Source organism: Eschrichtius robustus, chromosome 17 (genome assembly GCF_028021215.1).
Source record: "Eschrichtius robustus isolate mEscRob2 chromosome 17, mEscRob2.pri, whole genome shotgun sequence".
In the NCBI taxonomy this organism is placed as follows: domain Eukaryota; kingdom Metazoa; phylum Chordata; class Mammalia; order Artiodactyla; family Eschrichtiidae; genus Eschrichtius; species Eschrichtius robustus.
In genome coordinates this window covers 12,496,601-12,519,639 of record NC_090840.1, presented here as the reverse complement: position 1 = coordinate 12,519,639, position 23,039 = coordinate 12,496,601, and the positions used below count along the sequence as shown (strand labels likewise).

The 23,039-nt window shown below is 45.2% G+C and overlaps 2 protein-coding genes and 1 long non-coding RNA gene across 14 annotated transcripts in view; 1 reads left to right on the top strand and 2 right to left on the bottom strand.

The window, feature by feature from the left end:
• The window catches only part of ADHFE1 (alcohol dehydrogenase iron containing 1), a 33,848-nt gene extending 19,936 nt beyond the window's left edge, over nucleotides 1-13,912 (bottom strand). For 4 of the 12 annotated variants that reach the window (XR_011070756.1, XM_068525815.1, XM_068525821.1 and 1 more), the window contains exons 1-7: nucleotides 13,845-13,912; nucleotides 7,116-7,153; nucleotides 5,261-5,307; nucleotides 3,901-3,954; nucleotides 3,356-3,510; nucleotides 3,013-3,209; nucleotides 1,209-1,286 (exon numbers count right to left, since the gene is read on the bottom strand). Coding sequence is in view for 11 of the 12 variants with exons in the window: in XM_068525815.1 (XP_068381916.1) it covers nucleotides 1,209-1,286; nucleotides 3,013-3,209; nucleotides 3,356-3,510; nucleotides 3,901-3,954; nucleotides 5,261-5,307; nucleotides 7,116-7,153; nucleotides 13,845-13,900 (625 nt within the window). In the remaining variant the exon portion in view is untranslated. Of the gene's footprint in view, nucleotides 1-1,208; nucleotides 1,287-3,012; nucleotides 3,210-3,355; nucleotides 3,511-3,654; nucleotides 3,792-3,900; nucleotides 3,955-5,260; nucleotides 5,308-6,218; nucleotides 6,388-7,115; nucleotides 7,154-7,301; nucleotides 7,500-7,790; nucleotides 7,811-8,321; nucleotides 8,898-12,052; nucleotides 12,317-13,844 lie in introns of those variants that run through there. The other 8 variants (XM_068525819.1, XM_068525820.1, XM_068525825.1 and 5 more) reach the window with 8 other exon arrangements.
• An 880-nt stretch (nucleotides 13,913-14,792) lies between these two features.
• On the bottom strand, nucleotides 14,793-17,148 carry RRS1 (ribosome biogenesis regulator 1 homolog). Its single transcript, XM_068525579.1, has one exon. It carries the CDS (start codon nucleotides 17,046-17,048, stop codon nucleotides 15,918-15,920), a length of 1,131 nt encoding a protein of 376 aa, XP_068381680.1. The 5' UTR covers nucleotides 17,049-17,148; the 3' UTR covers nucleotides 14,793-15,917.
• Nucleotides 17,149-17,298: 150 nt separating this feature from the next.
• Nucleotides 17,299-23,039, top strand: part of LOC137751588 (uncharacterized) — a 90,961-nt gene continuing 85,220 nt past the window's right edge. Inside the window, exons 1-2 of the long non-coding RNA XR_011070875.1 lie at nucleotides 17,299-17,382; nucleotides 22,922-22,978. This is a non-coding gene — a long non-coding RNA (uncharacterized lncRNA). The remainder of the gene's footprint in view (nucleotides 17,383-22,921; nucleotides 22,979-23,039) is intronic.

Below are 23,039 nucleotides of genomic sequence, written 5' to 3'. Positions count from 1 at the left end.
AAATAACTTTAGGGTAACAAATTATCCTAAAAAAATTAAAATATGAGATAAGATTTCATTCTCATATAGGGAGGCAGCAAGGAGCAGTGGAAAGAGATTTGGAGTCAGAAACCAGGTTTTTCGGTGCAGCTGAAGCTCCTTGCAGTTTCCAAGAGCCACATCTCTTCCCAACTCCAGATTGAGTGACGTCATTTGCTATGGCAGAGTAGTTACACCACGCAGACACTCCAAATCGGGGTTTATTTACTCATTAAATTCTAGAGAGCTGGTTTACTAGCAAACCACTGGTTTGGGTCCTTGCTCTGTGATTTGCTGCATGTCTTTGGTACGTGTCTGGGCCTTTCTGAGTTCTCTGTAAGATTAGACTCTAATAACACAGGGCCTCCGTCCCTCCCAGAGCTGTTGTAAGGATCACATTAGATAATATGACGGGAAAGTCTTTAAAAAGATTTAAGGTAGAATTTAAGTGTTGGTTACTATTATTATTATCTTTAACAATGTCCAAGGATAATGTAGTTTAAAAGGAGAAGTTACCATAAATGTGCAGTTCAATGCCAATTTATTCCACTACAAAGGCCTGGAAGAAGGATATTGAACCAGACTCAAGGAGAGGGACATTTCCCCCACATTAGCTGAGAGTCAGAGAAGAAGACAGGATAAAGATGACAAAGAAGGTAGAAAGCAGAATAGTGGTTACTTGGGAATGGGGCTGGAGGGATTGACTGGGAAGGAGCATGAGGGAACTTTCTGGAGAAGTGGGAATGTTTTGTATCTTGATTGGGGTGGTGGGTACATGTGGTATATATTTGTCAAAACTCATCAAACTAGACTCTTAAAATGTATACATTTTATTATATAAAAATTACACCTCAATGAAATTGAGTTAGAATGTAAAAAAGATGTCTAAGAGAGGGAATAACCATTTATCACTGATATATAGTCACTAACTTGGGCAGAAAAATGACCAATCAAGATTCATGGCATTTCAGTAAGCTTTTGTAGGTAATTCTCAAAAACAAGTTTATTAGACTGCTTCATATTTTTTATATGTATGTGGGAAAAGAAAGAAAATGTGTCTATGTACATACCCTTTCCTTAACTCTGTAACTCCTTGAATTTTAACTATTAGGGTTAAAGAAAAGGGGGTGGAGTTAGTTGAAAGGTAAGAGAGAGAATTAAAAAAAATTTTTTATGGGTAAAGTTCTTACCAGTTTTTACTTTCAAGTGTTCATAGTCAAAAATGGCAACTCCAGTAGTTTCACTCCCAGTTCCTGAGGTAGTTGGGACTTGAACAAAAAAAATGTCAATTTTAATAAAGCATCTAAGTAAAGGTCAGTGGAGATAATTAAGTCTTAGGAAATAAGGAGCAAGGTTAGAGGAGAAAGCTTTGCTGCCCTTGTTTGCTCACCTGATGTCTGTATTTGTATTAACATACATGTATGCTTCACGTGTATGACTGTGTCTACATTAACATGTGAGTAACAGGTCTGATGCCTGTGTTGGCATTAACATGCCGGCATCCGTGTTTAACATATGTGTGTGATGGCAGTGTCTGCATCAATACGCATACATGTTTAGCATGTATGATGTCTGTGTCTGCATTAACATGCATGTAAACCTAACATGTATGTGCACTTGATATGTATGCATGATGCCTGTATCTGTGTTAGCATGTATGTTTGATGTCCATATTGGCACTAACATGTATGTATGCCTAATATGTATGCATGATGTCCATGCCTGTATTACACACACGTGTGCTGAATGTGTATGTGTGATGTCTGTTTCTGTATTAACAGGGAGGAGTTCTGGGAGCCTCGGGCTCCTCTAGCGTCAGAGCTTAAGCAGCTGCAGTTGGGAATTCAAAAGCAGGCCTCTCGGCATCTCTGGGAAGAAAACTCGTATTTGCCGTCTCTAAAAGACATCTTTATTCCCTCTTGGCAGCAAGAACAGTAACACTCTGCCTTTGCTGGACTCTGCGGTTTTGTAGTTCTGTCAAGTTTCTAAACTTTACTAATCACCCCTCTGTGTGATGCCGACACAGTTTCACCAGAGGGTTCCATTTGCCAGACATCAATTATGCTGCTCCCTGCTGATCACTCATTCACGTCAAAGCAGTTCATCTGCTGTCGACTCACTCCTGCCCCATCACAGGGCCTGTTCACAGTGGGAGTATGAGAGCGGGAGGAGAGAGGACAAGACTTTAAACTGATATTTTCCTGGGGTTGGGGGTGGTGGGATGAAATGGGAGGTTGGGATTGACATGTATACACTAATGTGTATAAAATAGATAACTAATAAGAACCTGTGGTATAAAAATAAATTAATTTAATTAAAAAAATAAACCTGATATTTTCCAGCTAGTACATTTTAGCTGTAAGACTTTAGACAGTGATATGCTGACAGCCATAAAATGGGAGGGAAGACAAGACAGAAAGATCCCTAGGTCTGTGTGGAACAGACAAGCGATCCTAATTTGGATGTGCGTGTCTGTGCCCTGGGCAGCCACAGAGCAGGTGTCGCCCAGAGTGACGAGGCCACGCTGGCCACATGTCCCAGGGCAGAGACAAAGCCCCAGGTCAGCTGAGGAGCCATTAGGTGGAAGAAAGGGTTGAGTCAACATCAGAAAAATAAAAGGGAACGTTCCCCTTAAACTCCACAGTGGCTGGCAAAGTGGGACAAAACCGAGAGGGGCTCAGAAGACCAACCTGCCCACAGGAGGATCTAATAATCTATAGACGATGGCCTTCCCTTCTCTTCCACATAGTGACTTCATAGCTTAACTCTGCAAACTTTCCTACTACTGACCCAAATTTTCTCTGTCTGTGCAATAATGAAAATCAGAATTTTAAACATGAATGAATTGCTCTCTGTTTCGATCTCCAAACAAGGTACTATATGGAAATGAAGAAATCAGGAAACTTTGGAAAACATACACCCAAAAATTACTGCCTTGTGTCTTTCCTGAGGCCTTTTGCCAGTTGCAAAATAAAAGAGACAAACAGTCTTTACCTGCAATCAGAGGCTTAAGAGGCGCAGTCACAGGCTTTCCCTTCCCAATGGGGGCGTTGACGTAGTCCAGGAAATCAGAGTCAGGGCTGGATGCATACAGATTAGCGGCTTTGCAGGTGTCTATGGTGGAGCCGCCACCTATGGCCACGTAGGCATCAAAAGCTCCCCTTCTGGCAAATTCAATAGCTTCCATGAAGCTTGGAGAAGGGAAAATAAAGGCCATATGTCGGGTTTTTTAGAAATAAATTGCCGTGCCATTAAATAAGGCCTGGGGCAAGTTTCAATCCACACTGGTATGTGTTGGCTTCTGCTTAGAGTAAATTTAACGACAATCAAAGAATACCTTCTATCGGTTGGTTCCACCCTCACATTATCATAAACCTTAAAGTTTATGCCATTCTTCACGAAGGAATCCATCACTGTCTGTACAGGAGGGAGTTGGGAGAGGTTCTTGTCTGTCATCAGACAAACATTTTTAGCACCCATGTTTTGTAGGTCCTACAATAACAAAAATAATGTATGAGTTAGGTTTGATTACACTAGAAATGTAATAGATACTTCTGGCAAACTTAACATTGAGTCCAAAACAAAAGACTCAACTGCTGTCAATTTGTACTTGTTTTAAAACATACAGGGACTTACCTGGTGGCTCAGTGGATGAGACTCCGCACTCCCAATGCAGGGGGCCTGGGTTCGATCCCTGGTTAGGGAACTAGATCCCACATGCATGCTGCAACTAAGAGTTCGCATGCCACAACTAAGGAGCCCGTATGCTGCAACTAAGACCCGGCACAACCAAATAAATAAATATGTTTTTTAAAAAGCCTAAATAAAATAAAATAAAAGTAGCATTTATAGTAGAAGACTGTAGAAATCTTAAATACTTGCCATGCCCACTTCCTTTGTAACTTCTGCTCCATATCTAATATTTGAAACAGCCATCTGAAAATAAAGAAAAGATTTAGGTGATGGGTGTTTAGAGAGTTGGTCATTTCATTTCTAAAACCCTGAAATGGTTCCCCATTGTCTAGAGAATAAAGTATATACTCCCCAGCATGGCCTTCTAGGTCATCGCATCTGGCCTCACACTCATCATACTTCTTTAAGCAAACGTTGGCTCCAGTCACACTGGAATTATGTATTTTTTCCCAAATATATCATAATCTCTCAATTGTTCCCTCAGCTTGAAATGCTTGCCTCTTCTTGCCTCCACACGTAAATGAACAAATATCTTATTTTCCAATGTAAATATTGTTATCTTTGTGTATTTTTAGTGCCTTCATTCACTCCTCCAACCATTCATCTGTCCAACCACCCTTGCATGCGTGTATCCATCCATCCATCCATCCTCCCATCCAACCAACACTACTGAGTATCTGCTATGTTCCAGGCATGTGCTAGGCTCTGGTAACACAACTATGAACAAGAGAAACATGGCCTCATAACGTTTACAGCTGAGAGAAGAGCTTTTATACCAATGCATGATGGGTCGCTTTTGGCCTGAAGACATGTTTTGTTTGATCGATGTTATGTTTAAATTTCTTCTTCTCTTTTTTTTTTTTTCTTGGCTTCGATAATAAGTCTTATTATCTAATTAAAAATAAAAAGCAATGTGACCATCTGGATTTCTATCTCTCTTGAATAATCGGGCAGCACCGGGCTGCATTCCAGTGTGGCTGCAATCACAGGGGGCTGAGGGCAGGCTGCACCCTTGAGATGGGCCTGTGCTCTCAGCAAACTCAGCACCATCCTCCCCCAGCCTGCTGCTGGAATGACTAACTGTCAGGCCTCTGGTCACATTTTAATTTATGACCCCTGAACTAGGAGGAGACAGGGATTTATACAAATAATTATGTAATTACAGTATGATAAAAATTCATCGGAATTAACTGTTCCGTTATTCTTGCTTCAACCGATTATTTGAACCTCTTTTGAGGTTGTTATAATTACAAAACTAAAGAAGATTTATCATACAACATATAAGTTGGAGAGTTCGTAGAACTGGGAATTTGCTCTATTTTAATGGCTGTACAGAAAACAGTATTCTACACGTTACTCGTGTTATCAGAAGATTTATATTCCATTATCCTGACAAAGTACTTTGCTAAATAGGTGCTGATCAAATAATAAGGTTAGGGAACATCTATTAATAACAGACTTCAAATGAGATAATAATGCATTAGCAAAATACTCTGATTGTACTTTTTTCAAGTCATTCATAAAAGAAAGAATGAATGATTAAATCTACCTCAAAGGCATAATCTGTTGTTTTCCCAGAAGGTGAAAGTCCAGGAGCTAGAAATGTAAAAATTAGCATCAGAGTAGGCCTCAAAAACAGAGCAAAAATATTGTCATTTGATAGTGAATTGGGTTTTCAGCAGTGAATATAAACATTTCCCTTGAAGCCTTACCTAAAATACATTTTTCAGGTTTCATTGTTGCCTATTAGATTAAAATTAAAACCTGCATTTTAAGAGAATGTAAGGCTAGCTTGATGCAGATCGTGTGAAAATAAAGTTACTTAAAATCTTTTCTCCGTTGAAATTAAAATATACTTTTGAAAACATAATGTGTAAAAATCCACTAGAAAAAAATCCTCTAGACTCAATTCAATTATTATTAGAGAACAACTATTAGTAAATTCATTAATTAGAGTCCTGCTTACACTTCTTATAGCAACTGTGATAATTTAAGTTAAGATTTTCTCTATGGGGGGTACTTATCACAGTGAGATATTTATATTTCTCAAGCTTATACATGTAAACTATTTAGTTTTCTTTGGGAAATTTAAAAATTTTTATAAACTGATATTTCTTTACAAAATATCAGGTTATGGCAAAAATGATTTTCTGTTATATTGGAACAATAAGAGGGCTCTACTTAGTGGGTTTTATCTTTGTTTTCATCTACTTATTTTTATCAGTCTTGACCAGTCGTAAGATTGAAAAATGTGTACAGAACAATTTTTACTACCATTTTTTTTTTTTTTTTTACAAGACAAAGAGACCACAGCGGGACCAAAATCTACCTTTGGCAAGGGTATCCTTAATCATAATCCAAATTTCTTTGATCTCAACAGGCTTTAAAGAAATAATCTATTACTCCTGTTACTAAAATTTAGGAAAAGACATAAATTGGATCCTAGAAAACACTGAGATTATCTTTCTGTAAATTACTAATTTTATAGCCCCAAATAGGAAAATTACTGATTCTTTGTTGAAACCAATTAAGAATTGCAGAAAATCAGCTGAAGACAAAATTCTGCATGTGTCCATGAGGGCCTGGAAGGCACGGCATGCTTCTGCTTAGTGGATGGCTGTTAATGACTGGGGTGCGGTGGGGTCCCTTGGCTGGTCCTGAAGGATGAGTCACTCTCTAGGCAGGAAAAAGCCCTCAGTTAGTTACTCTATCTGTTCTAATCCCAACAGGCTTCTTTGTGAGTTTCTGCTTAGGATCCTGTGTGGGCAGGCCCCTCCCTTCCATCCCTTACCACTGTTTAGATTTGACCTTTTCTCCTAAGAGGTGAAATCTGTTTTTGTGTCAGTATAATTCATGTGACATTCTGAGGACACGTTGAAGCTACAATGAGCTGCCCACTGCTCTGTGGACAATGGAGCTGGTAAGAATTAAGATGTTTGTAGGAACTGAAAACTTTTGTCATTTTTAATTATTAAGAAATAGAGTGTTATTTAAAAAATTGATCCAAACAAATTTTTTCCTTCTGGGAACCACATTGTTCTTCAGACTCTTTTTTGGGGATGTATTAGAACCTTTCAAAGATTTCATCTTGATTAATTCTGTTTGATGAACTCAGACAACCCTAAAATCCTATTTGTGTCACCACTTTTCGCTTTGGCAAATAATTCTGTTTAAAAGAGAAAGACATTGTAAATAGCATTAAATATATATTTGAGCCAAAAACATAATCAGTAGCATACATTCAGCTGAGATAGTATAATTAGAACTACATACTACCAATTTCAAGTGAAAATTTTCACCAGTCTTCCTATCACATGCCTTGATTCTCTTACTTTACACTTTGCCCAAACGTCTTGCCAACAGTGGAAACTGAAATTGTGGCTAAACACAAAATGTACTCTTACCTTGGGAGTAAGTATGAGAATGACTTGGGCACTGGCATCTAGGGAAACGAAAAGAAAGAGTAGCGTGAAACCAGAAAACCAGAATATAAGAAGCCTTAAAGTAACACACGTTGCATTCTGGTCTTAAGAGGCTATCAAAGTAGTAGCTACAGCAAACACCCCACGATAGAAAAAGCCAGAAATCACCATGGACAAAAAAGTTGACTCGGAGTCTTTCCAGCATTGTAGGATCGTTCTTCCACGAATTATTGAAGCTATAGTTAGACTGCGGGGAGCTGGGATGAGCGCTCTGGGGCTACAGGAAGGTTTAAGGAAGGGTCCCCCGCCCCCGTCCCCACCGGCAGGCCAGGCGAGGCCCCGGGGCGGGCGCTGGACTCCCTCCGGCATCGCCCGAGGGCCTCTCCGGCCAGGCACCCGAGGCCTCGCTGCGCGCTCTCCCAAAAGACTTCTGTCCGCTTCCCGGCTTCATCGGGTTTATTCCCGGCGGCCGCTGCCGCCTCGGGACCTACATGTACGCAGCAACTCGCAAACCCATTCTGGCGACTCCGGGGGACCTGAGGAACCGGCGCGGAGAGCGATAGGACTGAGACCTTGGCTTTTTGCTGGCTGTCCACTGGAGACTGCCCTCCGTTCCTAGATGGCACCTGGGATTCATGGGCCAGCAAGGCCACTTACTTCATCAAGTCAGCAAGGAGAGTCTCCAGAGCGAACCTGCTAGCAAGATGGAATCTCATATAACGCAAGGCATACACAGAGGAAGATCGTGTGAAGGCACAGAGAGAAGACGGCCATCTACAAGCCAAGGAGAGAGACCTCAGAAGAAACCAACCCCGCTGACACCTTGATCTCAGACTTCTAGCTTCCGGATTTGTGGAAAAATAAATTTCTATTGTTTAAGCCCCCCCAAAAAGATGGGGTCTCAGCTCTTCCTAGGTTAGGAGCTTTGGCCAAATTGACCCAGTGTTAACTACTCGCACCTCATCCCCCCCATCCTTCTCCCCCGGAGCTTTCCGTGTTATTTTCCCATTGTCTTCAGGGTGTTTCGTTTTTCTTCCAACAGGCTTTGGGCCGTTTCCTCCGTAGCCCTCGGTGGGCCTGCAGGCCACCCTGGTCACCCACCAACTCGCGCCTCCGTCCCTTCTCAGCTCCGCCTGCTCGTCCCCTCCCCGGCCCCACCCTCCGGGTCCGCATAAATTACTGTCACACCTACTGTCACACCTGTCACCTTCTTCTCGCCGAATCCCTCACCCCGGCTCAGTTCTCAGTCCGCTCCTCTACGGATTTCCCATGTCCTCCTCTTTCGAGACTTTCCCTCCCTTGACCTCCGTATCCCTTCCTGTCCTGGTCGCCTCCGATTTCTTGGACGGTCCCTTCTCCGGCTTCTCTTCCTGCTGTTCGCCGTCCGATTGAGCCTCGCAAAAGGGTTTACGTTTCTCTGTTGCCCAGGGGACCCTGTCCTGGTGGGTCCAGTAGGTACGTGCGTGCATACCACCGCCCTGCCCCCCGCCTGCAAACTTATAAATTTATTTATTTTTTTGGCTGTGTTGGGTCTTCGTTACTGTGCGAGGGCTTTCTCTAGTTGCGGCGAGCGGGGGCCACTCTTCACAGCAGTGCGCGGGCCTCTCACTATCGCGGGCTCTCGTTGCGGAGCACAAGCTGCAGACGCGCAGGCTCAGTAGTTGTGGCTCACGGGCCCATTTGCTCCGCGGCATGTGGGATCTTCCCAGACCAGGGCTCGAACCCGTGTCTCCTGAATTGGCAGGCAGATTCTCAACCACTGCGCCACCAGGGAAGCCCCCGCCTGCAAACTTAGAATGAACACATCTGAGAGGGGAAAGGGGGAAGGAAGGAAAAGGGTTAAACTCAATGACGGTCAAGATCTCAAAAATTGTGAATTAAGTGAAAACGGGCGTGGGCGGGTGTGAGCGCCACCATGAGCCGAGGCTGCCATCTGGTGGGCACGGCTGAGAACGCCACGTGGAATTGTTTCCCAAGAGCATCCCGGCGGGTCTGAGCCATATGCCGGCTCCCGCAGGGAAACCGGCATTAGGCAAGGCCCTGGCGTTGTCCTTCACAAGGCACTGCTTTTGAGGTCTTTCCCTGCTTTACGCTCCTCCAGGACAAGAAAGGAGACTCAAAGGGAAGGAAAAATCCAAACTTGAAGCTATCCAACACGAAGGACCGTGGGAGCACAGGCTTCCTTCCACCCATCCCCCCTTCTCTTTTTATTATATATTTTTCAAGTTTTCAGGCTACCTCAATTCATCATTCCTACTCCTTAGTTGTGGTCTGAATCCCACCCCCTCTTGCCTTCTTGGGACCTCCATCTGTTCTGTATGTCCTAGCCTTCCCCCTTACTTGATCCTTGTCATCATATTTAAGAGTTTCATGCTTAAAACTCTCAACCTCTTAACCCCTCTGGCTTGCTTGCTCACCTCTGGTTCTCTCCTCTTCGCCTACAACCACTGACTCCATTTTCTTTTCTCCCACGCATCCTTGGCCCCCTGAAATCCGCAGGGTTAGAGCAAGGCTCTTATCTACCCACCATCTGGCTCTGGCACGATTATTCTGGCTTCCCTCCTGGTATCATTAATAAACTGGCCACGCTCTTAGCAAAGGCCAACCTCTCCCCTGTGCACTAAACGTCAGCCCTGCTCAGTGACTCAAAACATCACTACCAACAGTTCTTCCTTTCCTCTCGTGCGTCATCAAAATCCCCCTCTCCCCAAATCTTATCCATCAGTACGAAAATGTTGACTTCCGCATATTATATCAACCATCATCCAACAACTTCCTCTTGTCCCCCTTCCCTTTCCCACTGTTGCCCCTGCCTGCCCCCTTCCCTTCAGCCGACTACACCTGCTCTCTCCAATTTCTCTTCTCCCATTCTCTCTGGAACATCTTCCAATGAGCCTTTGCCCCATGACTCCACTGACAAACTTACCAGGTCACTAATGCCCTCCCCTCGGTGCTAATACACCACTCAGTTCTCAGTTCAGACCTGTCATTTGCATCCTCCCGTTCCCTCCCTCCTCCCTGGAAATACTTTCTTCCCTTGGTTTCCAGGACACAGTTCCCTGGTTTTCTTCTTACTGCACTGGCTGCTCCTGGCCTAGTTTCTTTTCACACTCTTGACTCTAAATGCTGGAGGGTCCCAGCGTTCAGCCCGTAGATCCTTCTCTTTTCTTTCCACACTCACTCCCTGAGTGACCTCACCTGGTCCCATGGCCTTGATCACCTTCTATGTTGATGACTCCCACTTTAATCTTTCTGTTTAGACCTCTCTCCTGAACTCCAGAATCAACTTCCTACTCGACATCGTCACTTGAATGTCTATTAGACATCTCACATTTTCCATGAGACTCAGCTCCTGGTCTTCCCCTCAAAGCCTCTTCGTTATCCCAGCTTAATGACAACTTCAACTTTGGTTGTTTAGGCCAAAAAACCTTAGGGTCATCCTTGGCCACCCCGACATGCCCACCGTGTCTCTGGCCTCATCTCCTTCTCGCTCAGTCTGATCCAGACACCTTGTTCTGAAACCATGCCAGGCATGCTGCACCTCCAGATGCCTCCCCAGAGAGCCACGTGGTTTGCGCCCTCCTTTCACTGGTCCTTCTGCAACAGTTACTTCTCCAGTGAGTGTGCTGAGCTGAGCCCAAAAGCTGTTCTGGTCCTAATCCCTGGACCCTGTCAACATTACTTTGTGTGGCAAGAGGGACTCTGCAGATGTGTTAAGGATCTTGAGATGGAGAGATTACCCTAGATTCTCTGAGTGGGCCCTAAAGGTAATCACAGTGTCCTTCTAAGAAAGAGGCAGAGGGAGATTTGACACAGAAGAAGGCAATGTGACCGCTGAAGCGAGGTGCTACATTGCTGGCTGTGAAGATGGACGAAGGGGCCACCAGCAAAGGAATGCAGGCGCTGCAGCTCTAGAAGTTGTTAACAGCAAGATAATGGACTCTGCCCTAGAGCCTCTGAAGGGAATGTGGCCCTGCCGACACCTTGATTTGGGCCCAGGAAAACTGATTTTGGACTTCTGAACTCCAGAACTGTAAGATAATAAATGTGTGTTGTTTTAAGCCACTAAGTTCGTGGTAATTGGTTACAGCAGTCTCAGGAAACTAGTAGTTGAGGTTTTCTCTGTCTTCTTTACAATTGCATCCTCTCCCCCAACACCCCATCCCCCCTTGCTTTCGCTTTCTCTTTAGTACCTATCTGCATCAAATATACTCTAAGTTTTACTTACTAGTTTATTGTTTATTATCTGCCCTGCCTGGCCCCCCCGCCCCCCCCCCCCAACGACACACGCACACACTTAAGCCCCATGGATGTTAGGCTGTTTGGTTCCCTGTGGTACCCCGGGGATGAGACCACTGCAAACTGTCCTTCCCTCCTTCCCTTCCTTCCTCTCACCTCTTTGGTCACACCTCCTATCCTTTAATGCTGGTTCCTTTTCCGGCAGTCAGAGTGCAAATCCAAGTGCCTAAAGAGGCCAGCAGGTAATGGAAATGAGGCCAGAGCAGCTGGCTGTCAGCACAGCTGCCGTGTGTGTGGACTGAGTGGTGGGCTGCCCTGGGGTGGAGGGAGTTGTCTCTTAGGAAGCTGGAGTGCTGCCCTGTCCAAAGCAGGTGGGCACAGCTTCACCTCAGCTCCGGCAGACTTTCCCCGGGCAAAACGTGGGCCCAGTGATACCATTTCCCAATTTTCCAAGATTTTTACCTGCAATCTCTCTCTTTCTACATGGGATTAAAAAAAAAAAAAATGCACAGAACAAAGCACCATACAGTAATGCTCCCCAGGACTTCATCCTCAGCCCTTTTCTTCTAGGAATACAGTTTGTCAAGGCCTTTGCTTCTACATCTGTGGTGTCAACTGCCCTCTATATATGGGTGTGCTTCCAACTCGCTCCTGAGCTCCAGAACAATGTATTCAGTTACCTGCTCGGGGTCTTCACCTGGATGTACCTGAGGCATGTCCAACTCAAAATGATTATCATCTTCCTCCTAAAGTTTACAGTCCCTACATTGGTAAATGGCCCCACTGTTTACCGATGCCCCAGCCAGAAACCTCCACTTCTCCTGTCTCACTAATCAGATACAAAATCCTGCTGATTCTAACCAATTTTTCTTGCATCTCAATATCTCTTACATCTACCCTCTTGTACCCACTGCCGCTCCTTGGTGCCTTTTAGCTGGAGCCTGACAATTACCTCGTCTTTCCTCTCCACTGCCACCAGAAAGCTTCAACTTAATTCTAATCATGCCACACTCCTTTGCATGCAGCTATTCCAAAAACATGTTCTACGTGACATTGGTTCCAAGGGATATGAATGGGGTTGCTTGATAAAGAGCTCTGTGATGACACAGGTTTGGAACAAAGAGTTTAAATACAGCTAAACTTTTTTTTTTTTTCTTCCCTGCAGGAGTTCTCAGGGCCCTTCGTGTGCTGACGTATATCCTGACTCTCCATAGGGTGATGCAGCAGTTGGTTAGTTTCCCAAACTTATTTGGCCATGGGATTCTTTTTTTCATGGGGCATCTCAAAGAGTATGTTTCACAGTGAGGACTATTGCTTCAACAGCTTCCTATTATCTACAGGACACAATTAAAATTCCTTAGCATAGGACTGAGAACAAGGACAGTGAAGCCAGAACACCTGGGTCCAGATTATGGGTGTGCCACTTGCTTAGTGTATGACACTGGGCAAATTATTTTTCTCCATGCCTTTATTTCTTTATCTGTAATAGGAGGATAATAAGACAGCTTGGCATAGCGTTGTCGTAAGGATTAGAGTTATTAGTAGTAGTACATGTAAAGTGTGTAGGACAGCGCCCTGTGCTTGGTAAGTGCCCAGTAAATTTGGCTATTTTCTAATTCATGGTCTTTCGCCATCTGTTTTTTCTTTCCTCATGTCCTCCTATAAAGGTAGGTCCAGTCTTTAGCTACTTTTAGATCCTGGAACTACGGCTTTTGCCTCTGGTGTTGCTCTTCCCTTTGCCTGAAATTCCTCTCTAGTCCCCTCCTTTCCCCCTATTTATCTCCACCTGTTAGCTCATGTTTTCCCCATGTGTTCCCAGGAGGACTTGTGCACCTGCACATTCAACTAGTATTTATCAGGCAGCTACTATGTACCCGGCATTTCTGGAGGGCGAGTCAGACGTGTCATAACGTTTAATACCCTGACTGCCCTGTACATGCCAGGGAGTCAAGCTCCTGGTGATTTCTCTCATCCCTCTCTTTCTCCTACACCCTCTGTCCGCTGCATTCTGCAGAGGCCCGTTTCACTCCTGTCCCCTCATGCAATTCCCTGCTAGACTTTGCTGCAGAGTCTTTCGTCTTTGTATCCCCGGCACCTAGAATAGTTTTGGGCACATTACATACACCCGATACATATGTGTTGATTGGATACATGCATTTCTCTGGGTCACTGTTCCAAGCTCTCCGCTGCCTGCGTAGATCTGGGACCAGGCGCTCTCCTCTCTGGGCCTTACTTTCCTAACCTGCAGATCAGGCAGAGGAATAGCAGCCTCACCGCGCCGCGCTTGGCGGTTTGGCTGCTTGGCACACAGCGCCGTCCAGGCCGCCGCGCACTGCGGTACGCGGTCCCCAAATTCTCAAAAGTGACACGAAGAAGAACGTGCCGGCCCGGGCGGGTTGCTCCCCGGGGGCTGCGTGGGCTCGGCCGCACCCTCCGATCCCCTGCCCGCCAGCCCGCGCCGCCCGCACTCACGCTGCGCGTTGCAGTTGCCTCAGCAAGTGCGCTACTCTGTCGCGAGGAGCGGCCATGGCTGCGCGGAGTGCTCCTCTCCGCGGCCCCGCCCCCTCCGCCGCCGGCCAATCCCGGCCGCCGCCTCTCCTCCGCCCACCCCCGCCGCGCCCGCCCACCCGCGCCGCGGTCTCCGGCGCCAGCGACGGCCCTTGGCGGAGGACCATTTTCCCACCAGTCGGAACTACGAGTGCCCCAGCTGCAAAGTCTCACCATCCACCTTTGAAATTGCCACACAGGTAACTGCTCCGTAGGGATTTGGGGTACTTTCCTAAGTCTCTATATAAAACGCTCCATTTCACAAGTCGGGGACGTGGGGAAAGGGAGAAACAAGGGCATTCTTTTTCCACTCTGACTCCTTTAAAATGCTATTTTGGCTTCTCAGAGTATTTTCGGAATAAAGTAAGACACTGCATTTAAATTTGTTTTAACGGTAAACAAGAACTTTGCAAAAAGCCCGAGGGTCTTTCTTTCTTTTTTTTTTTACAAGGCCAGTATTGTGTCCAACTGCTAGATCAAGTCACAAAACGAAAGCCAGAAAAATTCCCAAACAAAACAGTAACAACAACAAAAAATACCCGACAGTTGAGAAGAATTTAAAAGGTGTTAAATGGTCTATGAATGGTTTGGCTTTTGATGAAGTTGTTCAGGATACCCATTAAATGGTTTTATCAGTAGTTAAAAAGTTTCCACGGTTATGTGGGGAGGGAGGGCCAGGGATTAGCAGCTCCAAGTTTCCAGGTCCCAGTGGAAACAATGATCAATGATGGCAAAGTTAACTTTATCACAAAGTATTTTAAGACAGTAACAATTGAACATCTGTGTTTTAGTAACCTATTATGAAATCTGAATTAATCTTTTCTTTCCTAGCAATTTCTAAAAGTAACTTATAAAGAGACAACACTGAAAAAATGAGACAAACGATCTCTCAATTTTAATTTCCTATCAATTGTCAGACCAAAAAGCAAGAGTAGAGTGGCTCCCCAGACCTATAACAGCAGCAAAAAAGCACTACCGCCCCCCATTCTAGATGTACTATGAATCCTTTTCAGGAGATATATATTTTTACGAAGGTGAGTTACTGATATCAATTAGGGAAAGAGACCCAGAATAGCTGTAAACATTTCACCTCCTAATCAAACCAGTTCAGGTCAATTTGACAAATGTATCAAAAGGTAATGTTCCAAGTAAGGACTTTGTTTCTTTCTCTCTTCCCCAAACAGACCTACCTGAAGCTTTAAAAAAAACTGGGGACATAGATGTTGATAAAGATTTAAGTATAAAATTAGGATTAATGAGGATTATTACTATTATTTAGTGAAGCCCCAGTTTATCATTTACAGCAAATTAATGTTTTCAGTGTTGAAAGAGGCACCAGTTGTACTACACTTTCAATATTATATCTGATACCAAAAGAAGTATGAGCTTTTCTAATAAAAGTGGTCTCGCTGAAATCATAATTTAGCTGCTATGCTTTCTAGAAAGTAAATGAAAATAATCTATGCCAGGTATCCAGGTCACAAGCTTTACTTAAGATTTGTACCAGTAGCCAAAAAGTTAAAGGCAACATTACACACAGACAGTTCTATTAAATAACCTTTACAACAGTTCTGAAAATGTAACCTGTCTCCCTCCTTTGATAAATACACAAGCTTGTTATCAAAATAATGCAGAAACCAATCTATTAAAAGTCTCTGAAATATGACCAGCTCTCTCCCTTACACCCCATCCAAAGTTTAAAGAGAAAAAAAAAAATGGCTGTTTAAAAGCAGAACTCACTCCTAGTTTCCACAAATTCTTTCCCTAATTCGTATGTCCTTAAATACATCCTTTAATCTCCAGCAAAAGTTTTAGTTGTGGGAAATGCATTAATTTGTCGAATCAAACATTTACAACCATCTTCAGGGGAAGGCAAGCCTAGCCCTTTAACCTGAAGCTCGATGCAGGCAGCGGCCCCATCTTCTGCATCCCCCTACTGTACCTAGAACTTAACATCAAGTACAGTTCTTGGTTTACAAGCAGGTCCGAGGGTGAAATTTACTTCCTCCTCTTTCCTCCTTGGTGTTGCCCTCCTTTTCCCTTGCCACTCAAGCCAGGCCGCCCGGAATTCATCTTGCCTCCCAAGCCCCCTTTCCTCTTCCCTCCTTGGCTGGGTGGGCCCCCTTTCCTCGTCCCTCCTTGGCTGGGCGGGCCCCCTTTCCTCTTACCCCCAGGACCCTGTCGGCCCCCCTTTCTCTTGCCCTTCTGACTCATTTTCCTCCTCTTAGCCGCCTCTTCCTGGTCCTCCTCCCTCATCTGCTTATTGGTGGCCCTCGTAACGTCCAACTGAGGCTTCTTGCTGTTCATTATTCGCAGCATCTCCAACTGGCTCTTTTTCTCGGCTGCAAAGTCCCCGAAAAGAGGCTGAAACTTCCTCTTCTTTCCAGAGACCCGGGGCGCCTTCTCCTTGGGCAGGCGCTCCTGGAAGCGCCCCACAGAGGCGGTGGAGACCTTGGCCACCTGCACGGCGCGGCCCAGCTCCTCCTTACTCTGGTGTCCGGTAGGGTGCAGGCCGGCCGCGCTGGGCAGCTGCCTCTTGTGCGCGCGGGCCAGGTTACGCAGCCGGTTCAGCTCGTTCTTGGCCACCCGTTCCTTCTTAGCCTGAATGCGCTTGGCGAACTGGTCCTCCATGGGGTCGGCATTCCCGGGCACCTCGATCAACCATTCCTTGGTGTCGTCGCGGGCGCGCTGGTAGCCCCAGCGGCGGCGCCACTGGCCGCTCCCCTCGTCCCACACCAGATTGGTCTTCTTCTTGGGACGGATGCCCTTGAGGCGCGCAAACTGCTGCCAGCGTGTAAGCGGCCGCGGCCGGGGCACCGGCTTCTCGCGCGGCAGACGAGTGGTGGGCTCCGGCAGCCGCGCCACCAGCGCCTCCTCCACACGATCGGTGGGCAGCTGCCACAGCTGGTTGATGAGCAGCTGCGTGTTGTCCCGCGCCAGGGCCCGCAGCTCGGCCTCCTGCGTGGGTCCCGCGTGCCGCAGCCCGGTCGGAGGGTTCCGGTCCGAGGCCAGCAGGTTACCCAGGTCGAACTCCAGCTCCAGTTCCTTGTGCACCGTGATGCGCTGCAGCTTCTCTGCCTCGTCCCGCTCCGCCTTTGCCAGCAGCTCCTCCACGCTCTGGCCCTCCATGGCTCCGGCTCGGCTCCCTCTCTCTGGGAGACAGTTGCAATCACTTCTCTGCCAGCTAGGTTCAAGCCCCGGCACTACAACCACGTGCGGTCGCCCAGACGCTCGTCCCGGAAGAGAAAGCTCCGCTTCCGGGACACCCGGAAGGGACTCACAATGCCGGCGACCCAAGGAAAGGCCGGCAGAGGGCGGTGTTGGAGAGCAAATGGGATTAGAGGCGGCCCTTGGGCTCGAGCCCGGATGTAGGCGGAGTAGGCGCGCGGAGCCCAGACTGCGGTGCACGTTTTGGGGACCGCAGATTAAGGGGGTCCCGGAGCGACTGTGTTACAGTTTAAGTGTAAGTCAGTTCTTAAGGTGTTTAGCCAATCAGCTCTTCTTAGGACTTGACAAATTATTTTTCGCCAGAACCCTGACCTGTTCATGGGGGTCCGGCGTGTGGGCCGAGAAAGACACTTCCCACAGATGTATGTAAAGCTACGTGTAGACGAGGGCTTGGTTTGCTCTGGGAGTGAGCGGACCTGGTAGTTAGACCGCCCTGAGTGGGCGAGCTGATATCTGGTCCCCGGAGCCCTGGGCTGCATCCTCTGCTGGCTTGTGGCAGAAGAGCGCCGGGCTCTGCCATGAGACTGCCTGGATTCCGACCTTGACTGCACTAGTGTTTGACCTTCAGCTGTTTAACTTCTTTGGGCCTATTTTAAAACCTGTACCATGGGGATACTAATAGTACCTGCCTCTTAGGGCTGCCATGAAGATAAATGAGTTAATATGCTCCCAAGGGAGCTTACACAGAGGTCTGGAGCCTATGAGTGCTCAATAATGTGAGCTAAGTACCAATTATTATTTAATCTTCATAATGGCTCTGGGAGCTATGCTGAAAAGGCAATCTTATACAGTGATTAAGCACCAGGTTCTTTTTTTTTTAAATTTATTTATTTATATTTATTTTTGGCTGTGTTGGGTCTTCGTTTCTGCGCTAGGGCTTTCTCCAGCTGTGGCGAGCGGGGGCCACTCTTCATCGCGGTGCGCGGGCCTCTCCCGTTGCGGAGCACAGGCTCCAGACGCGCAGGCTCAGTAGTTGCGGCTCACGGGCCTAGTTGCTCCGCGGCATGTGGGATCTTCCCAGACCAGGGCTCGAACCCATGTCCCGTGCATTGGCAGGCAGATTGTTAACCACTGCGCCACCAGGGAAGCCCTGAGCACCAGGTTCTTGAATCAAACTCCTAGAATAAGATCTGAGTTTATTGTATCCACATTGGACAGGTTGTTTAACTTAAGTCCTATTCATAAGTTGATAAATTTGCGGCATTAGTTCCTGGTACATAGTAAGCACCATATTCCAAAGGCAGGCTCAGTAAGATGACTTGTCTAAGATTTTACAACTAGGAAGTGTGGGAGCAGGAGGTATCTTAACTGTGACTTTAAGACTACATACATATTCTCTGCAATTTCTTGTAGGCTCTTGATGCTGGAAAAGTGTGGTCTGTTGACCTGCAGTATAGCATCACCTGGGAACTCGTTAGAGATGCAGAATCTCTGGCCTCACCCCAGATGTAATGATTCAAAACCTTCATTTTAACAAAATAGCTAGGTGATGAATATGTACAGTCCAGTGTAGGAGGCACTGATGATTGTGTGGTTTACAGGATTTGTTTTCCTTTAATGGGAAGTTGGGATTAGTGAAGAAGGGGTTAGCTGGAGAATTAATCCATAGAAATGGACATAATAGCCGTTAGTTAGGAAATAGATTCAGTTGAGTGTCAGCTAGAGAGGGCTTTAGATACAGCCCCACCTATCACACCTGCCCCCCTGAGTTTGGTCTCTTCTTGAGCTCATTGGCTTTCCTCAGCTCTCCTTTGTTCATTCACTCATCGAACATTTAGTGAGCACATTTCATGCCTCAGGAATTGGGCTCTAATATTCTTTCTTCCTCTTTTCTAAAAGCATTTTAAGATTTGCTGGGGTTTTTCTGAGCCTTTGTCTTAACACTCAACACCAAGTCTTTAATACCAATCATCCCATGGGGCCAAGGCCAGGTCAAAGGTCATATTAGGTAACTTCCTTGACCCTTAAAGCTTTTGGGATTTGCCATAGGAGGGTGTTAAGGACACTGATACGGCTGTTCTGGGCTTGGCTTAGCTTCTGATTCATTCATTCATTTAACAAACATTTGAATGACTACCATGTTTGAGACACTAGATACAAAGATTATCAAGACCTTACGGAACAGTGGGGAAGAAAGAAAGGTTAAGAGAAATTTACAATATGGCATGGTTGGGCCTTAAATAGGAAGTACAGCTGTGTAGAATTTAGCTCCTTTGTCAATCTTCTGAGTTAGGGGAAAAAAAAGAGCAGATGTCGATAGGCGTTGGATGGTATTCTCACTGGATGAAATGCTATTTGGTTCGAATCATATAGGTCAGCTCTTAACCGAACTTTAATTGTTTTGTGCTCAAGTGTTTCTTTATAATCCAAGTCGATTTTAATTTCCTTGATGACTGGAGACTGATTTTTACTTCCACTTTGCTGAGCATAGTGCTGGATACATAATAGGTATTCAGTACATGGTTGCTTGAAAGAATAAGCCTAATTTCTAAATTAAAAAGGGATTAATGTTGGCTGTTAGATTCAAGGTGAGCAAAACTAGTAAGACCGGGATTTGGGGCTTTAAAAAATATCTTATTGAGGCAGATAGGTATGTGCTGGTCTCCAGCTTGCATTTGTATCATCTTTATGTTGGGCAAGATTGTGCAGTGTTAAGAAAAAGAGAGCTTACCAGGGATGTGCAGATATATGTGAATATAATATAACAGTACGGCAAAAGGTTGTAAATACTGTCTTTTCCTTTTGTTGGTTTTTCCGTGTCTTTCTTCCTTTGTCCCGTATTGCAGATAGATCCCCAGTTTGGTCATCAGACCCCACTTCTTTTCTCTTTATACCTGCTCTCTATGCCATTTCATCCACTCTCATTGTGTCAGCTGCCACTTCTGTGCAGATGATTCTTAGAGGTACATCTTTCTCCCTTTCCTTTTCAGAGCTCTGGACTCAAATCTCCAACTACCTGCTGGGCTCTTCTACCATACTCTAAACTCAGTGTGTCTAAGACTACATAACACATCATCTTCCTGAAAATTTGCTTCTTCCATCATCCATCCACCTTTTTTCCCCTCCAACAAATGTTTATAGAAGGTTTTTCATGACCAAGGCGTTGTGCTGGGCGTTGGGAACACAACGGTTAGTAAAAACAGGCTCAGTTGATGTAATCGTCCATTCTAGTCTAGCAAGGCTTGAACCTGTGATGTCATCCTTGGCTTTTCTCTTCCCATCTCTAAATTCAATCGGTCTAAAAGTCCTATTAAATTTGTCTCTGTATTGCTGCTTTCTCATTCCCACTACCGTGACCTTACCCCTAGACTGGGACTCTTCTATCTACTTCTCCCGGTACTCTCTCCACTGTGCTCCTGCCCCTGGCTTTCAGCTGCATGCAGCCAGAGGAGACAGTGACAGAAGATCAGAGGATGTGACGAGGGAGAGGTGAGGGCATGTTTGTCCCTAGCCCTCTGTGGTTATTACTGTGGGTTGGCTGGTTCCTCTCAAAGGCCATGGCTCCAGTCAGGCAGCTCTCTCCATGCAGGCACCCCCTCCCAGCTGCTCTAATCATTCCCCCGGTCCCTGCAGGCCTCGGAGTGGTTATGGCTTTTGCCATGGTAGTCCTATCCTTTGTGAATTTCCTGAAGCCATGTCTACATTCTTGTAGTGTTGCCTTTGTTGATCTTAAATTACCCAGCCTGACTGCTACCTGTTTCCTGCCAGGACCTTGACTGATACCCTGGGGACCTATCCCTGGAGCATCCTAAGCGTTTCCTTACTTCGTTCTCTCTTTGAGCTAGTCTAGAGGATTCATCTTCCACAGGTCTGGCCAAATCAGTCTTCTCCTCAAAACCTCCCTTCTCTACCTTGTTCTTGGTCTTGGATGTTTGTGTTCTGGCCCCAAACTACTCCTTTTACTCACATGGGATGACACTACTCCTTAGCTTGTTTTCCAGACATTTCTTACCCACTCCCATTTTCCATCTTAGCTATCTTCTAGAGCCTTAAGAACTTTTCTCACGAAGGGCAAAAATGAGGGACAGGACAGAAAAAGCAACAATTGTGTTTTTGTAGCAATGTAACCTATAGGGAGATTCTCCTCCCCCCCAACCGTGGGCGAGAAGGTTAAACATGTGAAAGTACTACCTTTCAGGTTCCCTCAAACACACAACTAGTTTGGTCAGTAAAACATTTTTGTAAGCAATTTCTTTCTTCATTCTTCTGATTAGCTTAGATTCACTTTCTAAACATTTCTCAGTTGCCCCTTTTTGGTAAAGGAAATCATTAGGGACGATTCAACCATTCTTTAATCCTGCCGTGAACATAGTTAATTTGAGTATTTTTGTCTAGGAAATCCAATGTTCCAGTAATTTGATAAAATAACAGAAAAGGACCCTTAAAACACTTACATTATTTCCACATGGTCCATTTTTAACTGATTTATAATTTAACTTGGAAGTACTTGAAGTGAAAATTTAATCTTGAAAACTTCTTAATCATAGATAAAAATCTGTGTATTCATGTACTTCAGTTTTAGTCAGAAACCCCTACATAAAATCTATTATTTCGTTTTAAAAAGGAAAAAGGTACAGTGTTAAGGTTTTGTGCGGTTAGTGAAGAAGCAGGTTGAACATTGTACATTTGCCTAGAAGGAACTTTGGATTTTAGGGCAAAAAAAATGATGGTAGCATTTTAGAACTGATGTAAGTTGTTTTGTTCTCTGTAAAATACACAATGGTTGCACTTCAGAAAACGGCGTTTGCCAAAATCTTGATCACCTGTGAGTTGAGCAAGCGCCGCTGGCTGATGGTTTTCATTCATAAGACTTCATCACCAAATCCCAAGGGAATGAAATTGGCTTTAGATTTAGAGTTCAATATAAAAATGAAAGAGTGATATGCAAAGGAAAGCCGAAGGTCCAGAATTTTACGGATATTTGTATTTAGAGTCCAGTAACAAGAAAAATTTAGATCCATTTATTAACGATCATTTTCTATTCTGTTTTAACTTACAAAAGTAAAATGGCAATGAGTAAGAAATCTTTTTTGTGTTTTTCTTAAGTCGGTAAAATCTGAGCAGTTTTTATAAATGACTTGAAAGTAGATTTACTCCCAATTAGGCAACTGGGTCCTGAATGCCTTTCCCCTAAGAAAAGCAACTGCATCACCACATGGCCTTCAATTTGTCTTCGCAGTTATAGACCATGTGTGAACATACACCGATCCGCCAATCAAAATGTTCTTCTAAATTTCCCACATGAGCAATATCAGGAATGAGCAGGGGGCTTCCCTTGTGGCTCAGTGGTTAAGAATCCGCCTGCCAATACAGGGCACACGGGTTCGAGCTGTGGTCCAGGAAGATCCCACATGCCGCGGAGCAGCTAAGCCTGTGCGCCACAACTACTGAGCCTGCGCGCTACTGAAGCCCACACGCCTAGAGTCCGTGCTCTGTAACAAGAGAAGCCACGTCAATGAGAAGCCCGCGCACCGCAATGTATGGTAGCCCCCGCTCGCCCCAACAAGAGAAAGCCGCGCACATAAACAAAGACCCAACGCAGCCATAAATAAATAAATAAATTTATTTTTTAAAAAAAGAATGCGCAGGGAAGTTATCCCTATGCCAAATAAACATTAATTCTTGGTCCTCTTAGCCAAAAATTGTTTCTAAACATTATTAACCCATTATTTTTTAGAACATGTCTGTGAAAAATGAAAACAACAGGTGGAAAACCTAAAAAGTATGACCCTATATATGGTAAATTCTGTAGCGTACGCTTTTCTTTTTTCTAGGTCTTTTTACTTGCCAAAGGAAGACGACAAAGGAAACGATCTCTGAGTGGCAAGTAGGTGTGTGACTGCATCCTTGTCAGCACCCCAGGGGTGCACTGCAGTCTAAGCCAGCTCCCTG

What these genes read in the sequence shown, in the direction of transcription:
- RRS1 (XM_068525579.1), bottom strand. Translation starts at nt 17,048, where the DNA reads ATGGAGGGCCAGAGCGTGGAGGAGCTGCTGGCAAAGGCGGAGCGGGAC.